A 12,322-nucleotide genomic window follows, 5' to 3' on the forward strand; every position below is an offset into this window, starting at 1 on the left:
CACAGTTCCAAAATGATAGAATTAAGTGCACTCTATTATTAATATTATTAAGTATAATTAAGTATATAAAGAATTCTTTTTCCCCCAAGTTATCCAAAAGGACACTGAATGAATAACTTTCATTATTTGTAGAGGTAAAACACCAAAGTGCACCTGTGACTGATTTTCTTACTGGCAAAGGCTAGTGTGATGTGAAATTCCACTACTTGCCCTAATCGTGGTAATACTGTGAAGCATAAAACAAACTGTGCTATATACACTATTTCTTAAAAAACACAGGCCAAGATTGAATGAGAATGTTTGGCAAAGGACGTGATATCTGTATTGTTTTATCATTTAAGAAAAAAATTTAGCCCTAAAGGCCAAACTATAATCTTCACTTATGACCTTCTTTTCCCCCCAAAATTGAACAATGTTCTGTTTGAATTATGAATGTCATCTTATAAAAATGAAGTTACTACTTATTCATCTGAACTGGAGTAGGACAGAACTTTAGTCATCACTTTTCCTACGCGCAAGGGGACGACGCGATGCAATGGGAGGGACCTCCGACTTGGTCCCCGGGGCCTCCCACTCGCAACAACTCTACACCCATTGATGGTCTGTTATGACTTTTCAATACAACACCAAAAGCATTTAAAGAACATCGAAAGCATTTCCATGAAGGAAAAAACTGGACTTTATTAAAATTAAAATTTAATACTTAAAATTAAAAACTTCTGATCTACCAAAGACACGGTTCAGAGGATGAGAAGACAAGCCACAGACTGGGAGGAAGTCTTTGCAAAAGACACACCTGATAAAGGACTGGTATCCAAAATATACAAAGAACCCTTAAAACTCCACAATAGGAAAACAAACAACCTGATTTTAAAAATGGGTCAAAGACCAGTAGAGATACCTCACCAAAGAAGATATACAGATGGCAAATAAGCACATGAAAAGATGCTCCACATCATATGTCATCAGGGAAATGCAAATTAAAACAACAACAAGACACCATTACACATCTACAACAGAAGAGCTAAAATCCAAAACACTGACAACAGCACACGCTGATAAGGATGTGGAGCAACAGGAACTCTCACTCATAGCTGGTGGGAACGTGCAATGGTGCAGCCACTCGGGTGGTTCCTTACAAAACTAAACACACTCTTCTTACCACATGATCCAGCAATTGTGCTCCCCAGGGCTGCACTAACCAAAGAGGCTGAGAAGTTATGCCCACACAAAAACCTGCACATGCATGTTCATAACAGCTTTGTTCGTAATTATCAAAACTTGGAAGCAACCTAGATGTCCTTCAGTAGGTGAATGGATAAACTCCGGTACCTCCAGACAATAAATCGTAATTCAGCAATAAAAAGAAATGAGCTATCAAGCTGTGAACAGACACGCAGGAACCTCAAATACATACTGCTAAGTGAAAGAAGCCAATCTGAAAAGGCTGCATACTCTATGATTCCAACCACATGGCATCTGGAAAAGGCAAAACTATGGAGGCAGTAAAACAACCAGTGGCTGCCAGGGGTTGAGGAGGAGGGAAGCAGGAATATGTGGAGCACAGAGTGAAACCACTCTGTAGGATACTGTAGTGACTGACACATCAGTATACATTTGTCAAAACAAAGAGAGATCAAACAACAGGCAACACCAAGAATGAACCCTTACGTAAACTATGGATTTTAGATAATAATGTATCGACACTGGCCCATCAATTGCAACAAATATATCTCACTAATGCCAAGGATGTTACTATTAGGGGGAAGTGGGGAGGGGGGCAATTTGGGAACTCTCTGTACTTTCCACTCCATTTTTCTTAAATCTATTAAAAAAAAAAAAAAAAAAAAAGACAGTTCCTTATTAGTCTCTGCCAGTATAAGTTTATCTGATTCAGTTAACTGAGTAGACTATGTTATTCTTTCCAACATCCATAAAGCATTTCCCTTACTTTTCTTGCTTGTGGACTCTTTTCCAGTTGACCACGCTACTCTCCTCTGCTATTAAAAACTAGCAGTACAACCATCACAGTAAAGACTGGATTGGGCAAAAATCATCAGTGAATGCTAAGTCTGGGGGGAGATTTTGATGAGGAACAAGAATATCTGTGTCTCCCACAGTCTGCCTACTAGTTACAAGGGCATAAAAAACAGTCATTATGAAGTGGAGAAACTGAACAACATCGTGAATGGGAGATCAAAATTAATTTTACCAACGAGGGGCAGACGGAACTGTGTGCCTGTATGTGATATCCTGACGAGGACACATTAACTATGAATTGTTCCGGCCAAGAATGTACAATCGGGGCTTCCCTGGTGGTGCAGGGGTTAAGAAACCGCCTGCCAATGCAGGAGACACGGGTTCGAGCCCTGGTCCAGGAAGATCCCACATGCCACAGAGCGACTAAGCCCACGTGCCACAACTACTGAGCCCACGTGCTGCAACTACAACTACTGAAGCCCGCGCGCCTAGAGCCCATGCTCCACAACAAGACAAACCACCGCAATGAGAAGCCCGCGCACCAAAACAAAGAGTAGCCCCCGCTCGCCACAACTAGAGAAAGCCAGCGTGCAGCAACGAAGACCCAATGCGGCCAAAAATAAAAAATTAATTAATAAAAGAAAAAAAAAGAACGCACAACCTGCATCTCATTAGAAGGAAACATCAGACAAACTTGATACGAGGAATGTTAGATTAAAAGGGGGAGGGGCATAGTCTTTAAAAATGTTAAGTATCATAAAAGACAAGAAGACTATGAACATGTTCCAGATTGCAGGAGGCTAAAGGAAGCATGGTGACCACAGGCGATGCAAACCACTGAACTCTAAAACCAGACCCTGTGCTGAGAGGAGGCTGTGCTGTGAAGGGGGTCACTGGCAGAACTGGATAAAGGTGCCTAAGTAAGAGTCTGACCTTTCGTGCGTCAAGGGAGAACAAGGTAAGAACTTAACCGGAGGCCTGCGTTATCCGACCCTATGAGTAAACCGTTTTCAAGAGATTTACCTACTGCTCCTCTTCACAAACTACCCAGCAAGGGGGTAGTTTCCCTCCTTGAGTGTACACAGTAGGCTTCAGTTTTTACTCCAACCATAAACAACAAACATAATTGTAGGAAAAGGAACAACAAATTAATATACTTCCCTGACCTGTAGGTTTCTTACGAGCTCAACTAAGACTGTAATTTCCAGAACGCGGCTCTATGGTCTCCTGTAGTGAAACAAACTCAAATAGTTCAAACTGAAGCGAGTATTTCTCTGCCACCTCAGTGTTCACTATTAATAAGCAGACAACGGAGAGGCGCATCTGTCACAGTCATATACTCTACACCTGAGGATTACAACTTTCAAGTTCATCTCTCATATCCATTCTCAAAGAACATTTAATATAATGGATTAGATTTGTTCTATATGAAATTTTATGATATACTTACAGTTTCACAAGTAAGACATCTGGTTTCATTAGTTAATGTTCCCTGAAAAATCTCATGAACCCACGTTGGGTCTGGTGTGCTGTTGTTATTTTCACTGTCAATATTACCGTTGGGCAAACGACCATTTTGTTTTTCCTGCTTTCTCTCTTCTTGTAAAATATCAGCAATTGTATTTAGTAGGTAATTTAAGAATTCATGGGCATCTTGCTGCATGTAGTTGTCAAAAAGCTCTAAAAATAAGAATATACAGAGACTTATTTCAGAATTAATAACTTCATTAAAAAACTAAATTAAAAAAAATTGTATTCTATCAAAACTAAGGAAAATGTTTGGAACTGTTATAGTAATGTACAAGAAATAGGTATCTTTCACATATACAAATTATGACTGAATTTGGAGAAAATAAAGTTATGATGAAAGAGAATCTTAAAAAAAATACTAATAGATCAATGAGAAAAGAGCAAAACCTATCCTCACACATAATGTACTAAGGAGATAAGAAACAACTGCTTTTTATTAGCTCACTTAATCTATTACTCCACAAATATTACAACATGGCAAGTTTTTTTTTTTGGCTGCTGCATTGGGTCTTCGCTGCTGCACGCGGGCTTTCTCTAGTTGCAGCGAGTGGGGGCTACTCTTCGTTGCGGTGCGCAGGCTTCTCACAGCAGTGGCTTCTCTTGTTGCAGAGCACAGGCTCTAGGCATGCGGGCTTCAGCAGTTGTGGCACGTGGGCTCAGTAGTTGTGGCTCGCGGGCTACAGAGCGCAGGCTCAGTAGTTGTGGCGCACGGGCTTAGTTGCTCCGCTGGTATGTGGGATCTTCCTGGATCAGGGATCGAACCAGTGTCCCCTGCATCGGCAGGTGGATTCTTAACCACTGCACCACCAGGGAAGTCCCAACATGGAAAGTTTTAAAGTGGAAGCTGGACAACCTCTTGGCAGTGCCAACGCAAATGCATAGAACCACAGAGGAAGTTGTTAACATTAAACAATACTGGGCCATACATGCCAGAGATTCTGATTAAGTCCGAGATGAGGCCTGGAACCTGCACTTTTCAAAGCTCCTCCAGGTGAGTCCGCTGTGCAGTCAGGTTTAGGGAACAAAGGCACCATGAACTACCTATTTAATCCAGAGAATCTCTAAGGCCCCTTCCAAATGTGAGGTCTGTAACTCTGTGGAACGTTCCCTGTAGTTACAGGAATAAGTAAATGTCGTGGAAACCTGAGGGTCACTAACATTAAGGGCTTGACCTGTGCTTGCATCATGCACCCTGAGCCTGAAAAGGAAGGACTTCAGGGGCAGGGTCTCATGCCCTGTGACACTGCTATTAACGGTATTTCACAAGTGAGGAAAGGGGATCAAGTGGTAAAGTCACTTCCAGGAAGCGGCAGGGCCAGGATTCAAGCCAGGCCATCCGGCCCCAGCGACCCACACACAGGCAGCCGGGGCCACCTGGCCACACAAGGCGCCCGTGGTCCAGCCAACAAAACGCACTCAGATAACCACCTAGTCAGGAAGCTTCACCTTCAGAGCTTCCGTAAACATTTAATAAGTGCCAGGAAGTTCACAGTTTACATTATTTTAAATGATAGAATAGAAATTGAGAAGAAAACTTAGGGAAAGCCTTCCTAAAATAAAAGGAATTAAAAAATTACAGACATGACTGCATAAAACTAAGTTCCATGCATTAGAACTCATTGAAAAAGTTAAAAACAGTAAAACCTGAAAGTTATTAACATCTTCAACATATAATATAAAGAGTTTATCTCAGTTGGCAAAGGACTTGAAATCAACAATTTATAGAAACAAGATTCAAAAGTTTAAATAAAACACATGAAAAAACATTCAACCCCACTGTAACGAAAAAGGTCTCGATTTTCCTGTCTCTAAAATGGAATACCATCTTCCTCTGCAAGGTTATTATAAAGACAAAATGGGAGCAAGTGAAAATATTCATTTTCATGAATATTAAAAGAAAATAATGATTTTAATCTAGGTGTCAAAAAGACCTTTGAAAAGTATCAGATTTAAGGTACAGGTGCTAGAGCAAGACTGTCTGGATCCGTCCTGTGGTTCCACCTCTGGTCGCGGGCATGTCACAGGCCAACACAATGATGCTAGGACCGCACCCGGAGCCATACTTCACTTCTCTGCTGTAAGTCTGTCCTGAGGGGTTTGATTAGCCTTAAACCAACTCCCCATGTTATTTTTAAGAACAATAAAAGCCCTGAGTCCTAAGAGTTACTGCATTAGCCCATGTGGACTTAACCTCTAACTGATCTGTAATTTGTTGTACTGCGTGTCTTCTGGGTTTTGCCCACGAGGGACAGTGGAGCCAAAGCATCTGACACCACTCCACCACCTGCTCCGGCAGAAGTCGCCGCACACCACCCCCACCGTGAGACGCCTGCACCTCTGCAAACCCTCCGGCTATCCTCTCCATCTCCGAGATCAAGCCAAGTCATGCTCGGAACCCTCAGATGGTGCCGCCAATGGACTGGTCTATGCCAAAGGTGAGATAACTGAGGTCAACGACCTTTCCCCTCGCCTCTCAAGGCAATCATCTCCATCCCTAAGAACACCACCCTGCCCCTCACCCCAGTCTCCTAGTCTCCACTATTATTGTACCTCATTTCCTTCCTCATCCTAGGGATTTTCTTCTTTTGCAACCCTTTGTCTGCTGTTCCTTCTAAGAGCTGCTTTCAGTTCTAAACTCCCCATTTCTTTGGCATCTTCTAGCTTCCTGCTGTCACCCCTAAACCACTACACTTTCACTTGCATATAAAAACTCTCTCTCAATCAAGAAAGCTCGTAAGATCTGGCCATCCTACCCTTAACCCTCACCCTTCTGGGGTCATGGCTAACCTCCGCTCGTGCACTAATGGCCTGATCCATGGTTTCTCCATCCACCCCGACTCCTGCCCTAAGCTGCTCCGTGTCCAGGCAGCTCCTGGACGTGAATGGAACCCCTCAAAAACCAAGAGCCTCCATCTCTCACTTACCCCTCCCCAGGTCACAGAATCACCAACCTCAGGAGGCCCACTAAGATGAGGACTGCAAGGAGATTATGCTAGAGGTGATTAGGGGTCTTGAGCAAAGTGGAAACAAACTGGGGAAGTCATGGAGAATCTAGAGGGAGGGATGATGGGAGAGGACCAGGAGAAAGACTCTATAATCACTGCTAAGGGCCTGGTTACGGTGAGGGATGAATAATTCACCACAGCGGATAGCTACATGATGGCTTAATGCCACAAGCTAGACTCACTCTTCCCTCTTAAATTATTTTAGCATATATGCATGTTTTTCAAAATAAATATTTTTTTGTAAAGCAGAAATATGCAAATGTTTTAATTTTTTTTAAAGTTGAAATATCTTTTTTGGGGGGATGTTCCTTTAATACAGAACAATGACATCATATTCAAAGAAATACCTCAATTGACCTGAATGCTCTACAAATGAGACGCAAAGTAAATCAGAAAATACTCTATTTTGTTAAAATATTTTAAATATTATAGTCCACTTTCTATAAACATAGTAAACCGAACATACCAGAACCTTGCAGAGCCTCAACTAAGAGCAGCCACTGTAGTTTTAAACACCAACCAAGACCACATAAACATCTGAACATCATCAACTAAATGGCCTCATGACAATCCCTGTAAACTGTATTATATTTCTAAACTCTTAGCTTTCTTATGGGTGGCTTTCTTCTCTGCAAAGCAGCATAATGGGCAAGGCGGACTTCAAACTTGCTTTGGCAAATTAAACAAATTCACTCATTCATTCACTCATCCAACAAATATCTAGTAAGCACCTCCGATGTGCCAGGAACTGGATTAAGTGCTCGGACTACAAAGGTGCATAGGAACAAATGGCTCCCGACACTGAGGAACTGACAGTCTAGCAGGAGAGACAGACAATGTCAATATTAAATAAACGTATATGAAATGTATAAGCTATCAAAGTCTTGGTATAGCTGTAACATCAATGCAAAAAAATAAAAGAGGGAAACTAAATCACTGCCTAAAAGTAAGTTTTCTTCATAATTCAGAAATAGCTACAGCTTTTCATCATACAAAATATCTTTCATGCTCTTTTGGAGAAAAAGGATTAATGAATATGAGAAATTATTTACTAAAATCTATTTAATAGCTGCTATTTGTGAACAACTAGTTATTTCCTCGCTTGAGGAAGACGAATACTTGAAAATGTGTTTATATTTTGTATCTGTATCTCTCCATAGCACCCGAAATGCTGCTGTGTACACACAGGTTCCCTGAGAACCAGCACCCGTCCCACTGCATTCACTGCTGTATCCCCAGCACTCCGAACAGTACTGCCACACATTAGACGTGCCTGACATGTCTTGAGTGAATGAATGAAGGAACAGATAACAGGGGTTGAAACAGCTAAGACGACATGAGAAGAAAAAACTTGGCCCCAAACAACAATGTGAATAATGCACTTTGCCTCGAGCCAGCTGGTCTGACTTCAAGTCCTCCTTAGATGATCCAGCTGAGTCAACTCTCGGTAAGTTAGGTCACCAACCTGTGTGTTAATTCTTCTAAACAAGGGAGAGCTGACAGAAGTCAATCATCATAAACAGATGGCTTCGTTTCCTACCTCCACGACTACAGGAGTCTCCCGGCCAGTCGCCATGCTTCTCCTCGTGCTGCCCATGGGCGCCCCTTCCTGCCACCAGGCCCCCGGCAGCCAGGGGACCTTCTGATGCGGAGCGGAGCCCTCCAGGGGCCTCCCGTGGCTTTCACAATAAACCGGGAGCTGCCTGGCCCTTCTTTCTCTCTGACTTGACCTTCATCTCACTCCACTCTAGCTGCAGTAATTTTCTTGCTGTCCTTCAAGCACTCAGGGCAACTGCAGTTTCTGTTCTACCTGCTTGGAACAACCCTGCTTCTGGTCTTCAAATGACTTGTCTCTCACTTCAAATCTCTGCTCTCACATCACTTATCAACTCCCTCATCCTCTACCACCTTGCCCTGCTTACTTTTATTTGTACCAATGCCACATTATCTTATGTAACTGTCTGTCTATCTTTCTCGCTAGAATGTCAGCCCCGTGAGGGCAGAGGTTTGTCTTATTTCATTATCCCTAACTCCTGCACAGTGCCTGGAACACAGTAGGGACTAAGCATACAATCATCAACGCAATGCAAATATTCCCTGTCATCAAAGACAACATATGTGTGGAGCAAGTGTTACCACCCCGTGTGTAGGAGCACAGTGCTGTAGTGTCTTCTGCTTTGATTAGGTAAAATGAATTAAAATTTTAAAAACACAAATCCATTACTGAAATGCAAATAGATTCCTTCCAAGGGATATCTAAATGATTAGTAATATAAAGCAATAGTGGTTAAAACAATATAGAGCTAACATCCACTGGGAATACAGAATGGGAAATTTTTAACATAACATGGAAGGAGGCTGATTTAAGAACACTCCAGAAAATACATTCTAAGATGGCGGTGTGGGAAGATGCCGAGTTAGCGTCTCCCAACTAGGGTGCCTGCCAGCCACTGGTGGGGACCTTGATGCCCAAGGAGACGGGAGGAACCCCCAAGTGAACCGGTAGGACGTGGGGGGACTGAAGGGGGAGGAGAAGTGGAAGCCAGACAGGGTTGGCGCCCCTGAGGCGGGGGAGATCAGGAAAGGCAGGCGGGAGGGACCGTTCCGGAGGAGCGAAACAGGAACAGAAGGCAACTGCCTGGCCCACTCGGGCCGGGGAGCCTGCTGAGCTCCCAGGCTGGTACCCCCGCTCCAAAGCCCCCTCCAGGCCACGTGGGTCCTGGGGACATAGGAGGGAGGCTGGGGAGATCAGGAGAGGCAGATGGGAGGGACCCTCCCGGAGGAGAGGGAGAGGAGCGCAGGGCGTCTGCCCTGCCCACTCTGCCCGGGGAACCTGCTGAGCTCCCAGGCTGGTCCTCTGCCCTCCAGGGCCCACCCCTCCCCCTGGCAGCATTGGTCCTAGGGGCATAGGAAGGAGGCCAGGGGAGAACAGGAGAGGCAGGTGGGAGGAGCAGGAGAGGAGAGAAGGGCGTTTGCCCCTCCCACTCGAGCCCAGGAAGCCTGCTGGACTCCCAGGTGAGGTCCCCTGCCCTCTGAGACCAGGGGTGGGGGGCACGCCTGGGCCCCTTCTGTTCCTTGAGCCTAAGCCGCACCCCCTATAGCTCCCAGGGCCTTTTCCAGTCATGTGGGTCCTGAGCATGGGCCCCGCCCACCACCCAAACCTCGCCCTTCCTTAGGCCCCTCCCTCCACAGCCAAGGGCTTTTCCCCCTCTTTTTTCTCCTTTTCTTTCTTTTCTTTTCTTTCCTTTTCCCTCCTCCTCTTTTTTACTACTGTGGTACTGATGTACTTTCCGGTTGTTGATTCATCTATATTTTCATTTTTATAGTCTTTCTAACATATCTGTTAGTTTCCTACTCTAATTTTATTTTTTACTTTGTTATTCTTCTCTCATTTTTTTTTTTTTTGCCACCCCATGTGGCTTGCGGGATCTCGGTTCACGAGCCGGGGGTCTGGCTGAAGCTCCTGTGGTGGGAGCTCTGTGTCCAAACCACTGGACTAACAGAGAACCTCAGACCCCAGGGAACATTCATCGGAGTGAGGTCTCACAAAGGTCCTCATCTCATCACCAAGACCCAGCTCTACCCAACAGCCTACAAACTCCAGTGTTGGAAGCCTCAGGCCAAACAACCAGTAAGACAGGAACACAATCTCACTTATAAAAAAAAAAAACAAACAAAAAAGAGATGACAAAAAATATGTCAGATGAAGGAGCAAGGTAAAAACCTACAAGACCAAATAAATGAAGAGGAAATAGGCAATCTACTCGAAAAAGAATTCAGAGTAATGATAGTAAAGATGATCCAGAATCTTGGAAATAGAATGGAGGCACGAATTGAGAAAATACAAGAAATGTTTAATAAAGACCTAGAAGAATTAAAGAACAAACAAACAGAGATGAACAATACAATAACTGAAATGAAAGATACACTAAAAGGAATCAATAGCAGAATAACTGAGGCAGAAGAACGGATAAGTGACCTAGAAAACAGATTGCTGGAATTCACTGCTGTGGAACAGAATAAAGAAAACAGAATGAAAAGAAATGAAGACAGCCTAAGAGACCTCTGGGACAACACTAAACACACCAACATTCAAATTATAGGGGTCCCAGAAGAAGAGAAAAAGAAAGCGTCTGAGAAAATATTAGAAGAGATTATAGTCCACAACTTCCCTAACATGGGAAAGGAAATAGTCACCCAAGTCCAGGAAGCACAGAGAGTCCCATAAAGGATAAACCCTAGGAAAAACACACCAAGACACATACTAATCAAAATAACAAAAATTAAATTCAAAGAAAAAATATTAAAAGCAGCAAGGGAAAAACAAAAAATAACATGCAAAGGAATCCCCATAAGGTTATCAGCTGATTTTTCAGCAGAAATTCTACAGGCCAGAAGGGAATGGCAGGATATACTTAAAGTGAGGAAAGAGAAAAACCTACAACCAAGATTGCTCTACCCAGCAAGGATCTCATTCAGATTCAACGGAGAAATCAAAAGCTTTTCAGATAAGCAAAAGCTAACAGAATTCAGCACCACCAAACCAGCTTCACAACAAATGCTAAAGAAACTTCTCCAGGCAGGAAACATGAGAGAAGAAAAAGAACCACAAAAACAAACCCAAAACAATTAAGAAAATGGTAATAGGAACATACATATCAATAATAACCTTGAATGTAAATAGATTAAATGCCCCAACCAAAAGACAAAGACTGACTGAATGGATACAAAAACAAGACCCATATATATGCTGTCTACAAGAGACCCACTTCAGACCTAGGGACACATACAGACTAAAAGTGAAGGGATGGAAAAAGATATTCCATGCACATGGAAATCAAAAGAAAGCTGTAGTAGCAATACTCATATCAGATAAAATAGACTTTAAAATAAAGACTGTTACAAGAGATAAGGAGGGACACTACATAATGATCAAGATCAATCCAAGAATAAGATATAACAATTATAAATGTTTATGTACCCAACGTAGGAGCACCTCAATACATAAGGCAAGTGCTAACAACCATGAAAGGAGAAATCGACAATAACACAGTAATAGTAGGGTCCTTTAACACGCCACTTACACCAGTGGACAGATCATCCAAATAGAAAATAAAATAGGAAATACAAGCTTTAAATGACACAATAGACCAGATAGATTTAATTGATATTTATAGAACATTCCACCCAAAAGTGGTAGAATACACTTTCTTCTGAAGGGCACATGGAACATTCTCCAGGACAGATCACATCTTGGGTCACAAATCAAGCCTTGGAAAATTTAAGAAAGTTGAAATCGTATCAAGCATCTTTTCTGACCACAACGCTATGAGACTGGAAATCAATTACAGGAAAAAAAACTGTAAGAAACACAAATACACAGAAGCTAAACAGTGTGCTACTAAATAACCAAGAGATCACTGAAGAAATCAAACAAGAAATAAAAAAATACATAGAAACAAATGACAACGAAAACACGACGACCCAAAACCTATGGGATGCAGCAAAAGCAGTTCTAAGAGGGAAGTTTATAGCAATTCAATCTCACCTCAAGAAACAAGAAAAATCTCAAGTAAACAGTCTAACCCTACAGACTTAAAACAACTACAGAAAGACCAAAGAAAACCCAAAGTCAGTAGAAGGAAAGAAATCATAAAGATCAGAGCAGAAATAAATGAAATAGAAATGAAGAAAACAACAGCAAACATCAGTAAAACTAAAAGCTGGTTCTTTGAGAAGATAAACAAAACTGATAAACCCTTAGCCAGACTCATCAAGAAAAAAAGGGAGAGAACACAAATCAATAA

At 42.5% G+C, this 12,322-nt stretch overlaps 1 protein-coding gene across 1 annotated transcript in view; it reads right to left on the reverse strand.

Annotated features, from left to right (window-relative positions):
- The window catches only part of USP12 (ubiquitin specific peptidase 12), a 79,271-nt gene that overhangs the window by 14,175 nt on the left and 52,774 nt on the right, over positions 1-12,322 (reverse strand). The window contains exon 4 of the mRNA XM_082365110.1: positions 3,431-3,660. Within this exon, the coding sequence (XP_082221236.1) occupies positions 3,431-3,660 (230 nt within the window). The remainder of the gene's footprint in view (positions 1-3,430; positions 3,661-12,322) is intronic.

The sequence above is a fragment of the Balaenoptera borealis genome, assembly GCF_965194805.1.
Source record: "Balaenoptera borealis genome assembly, chromosome: 18".
NCBI lineage: Eukaryota > Metazoa > Chordata > Mammalia > Artiodactyla > Balaenopteridae > Balaenoptera > Balaenoptera borealis.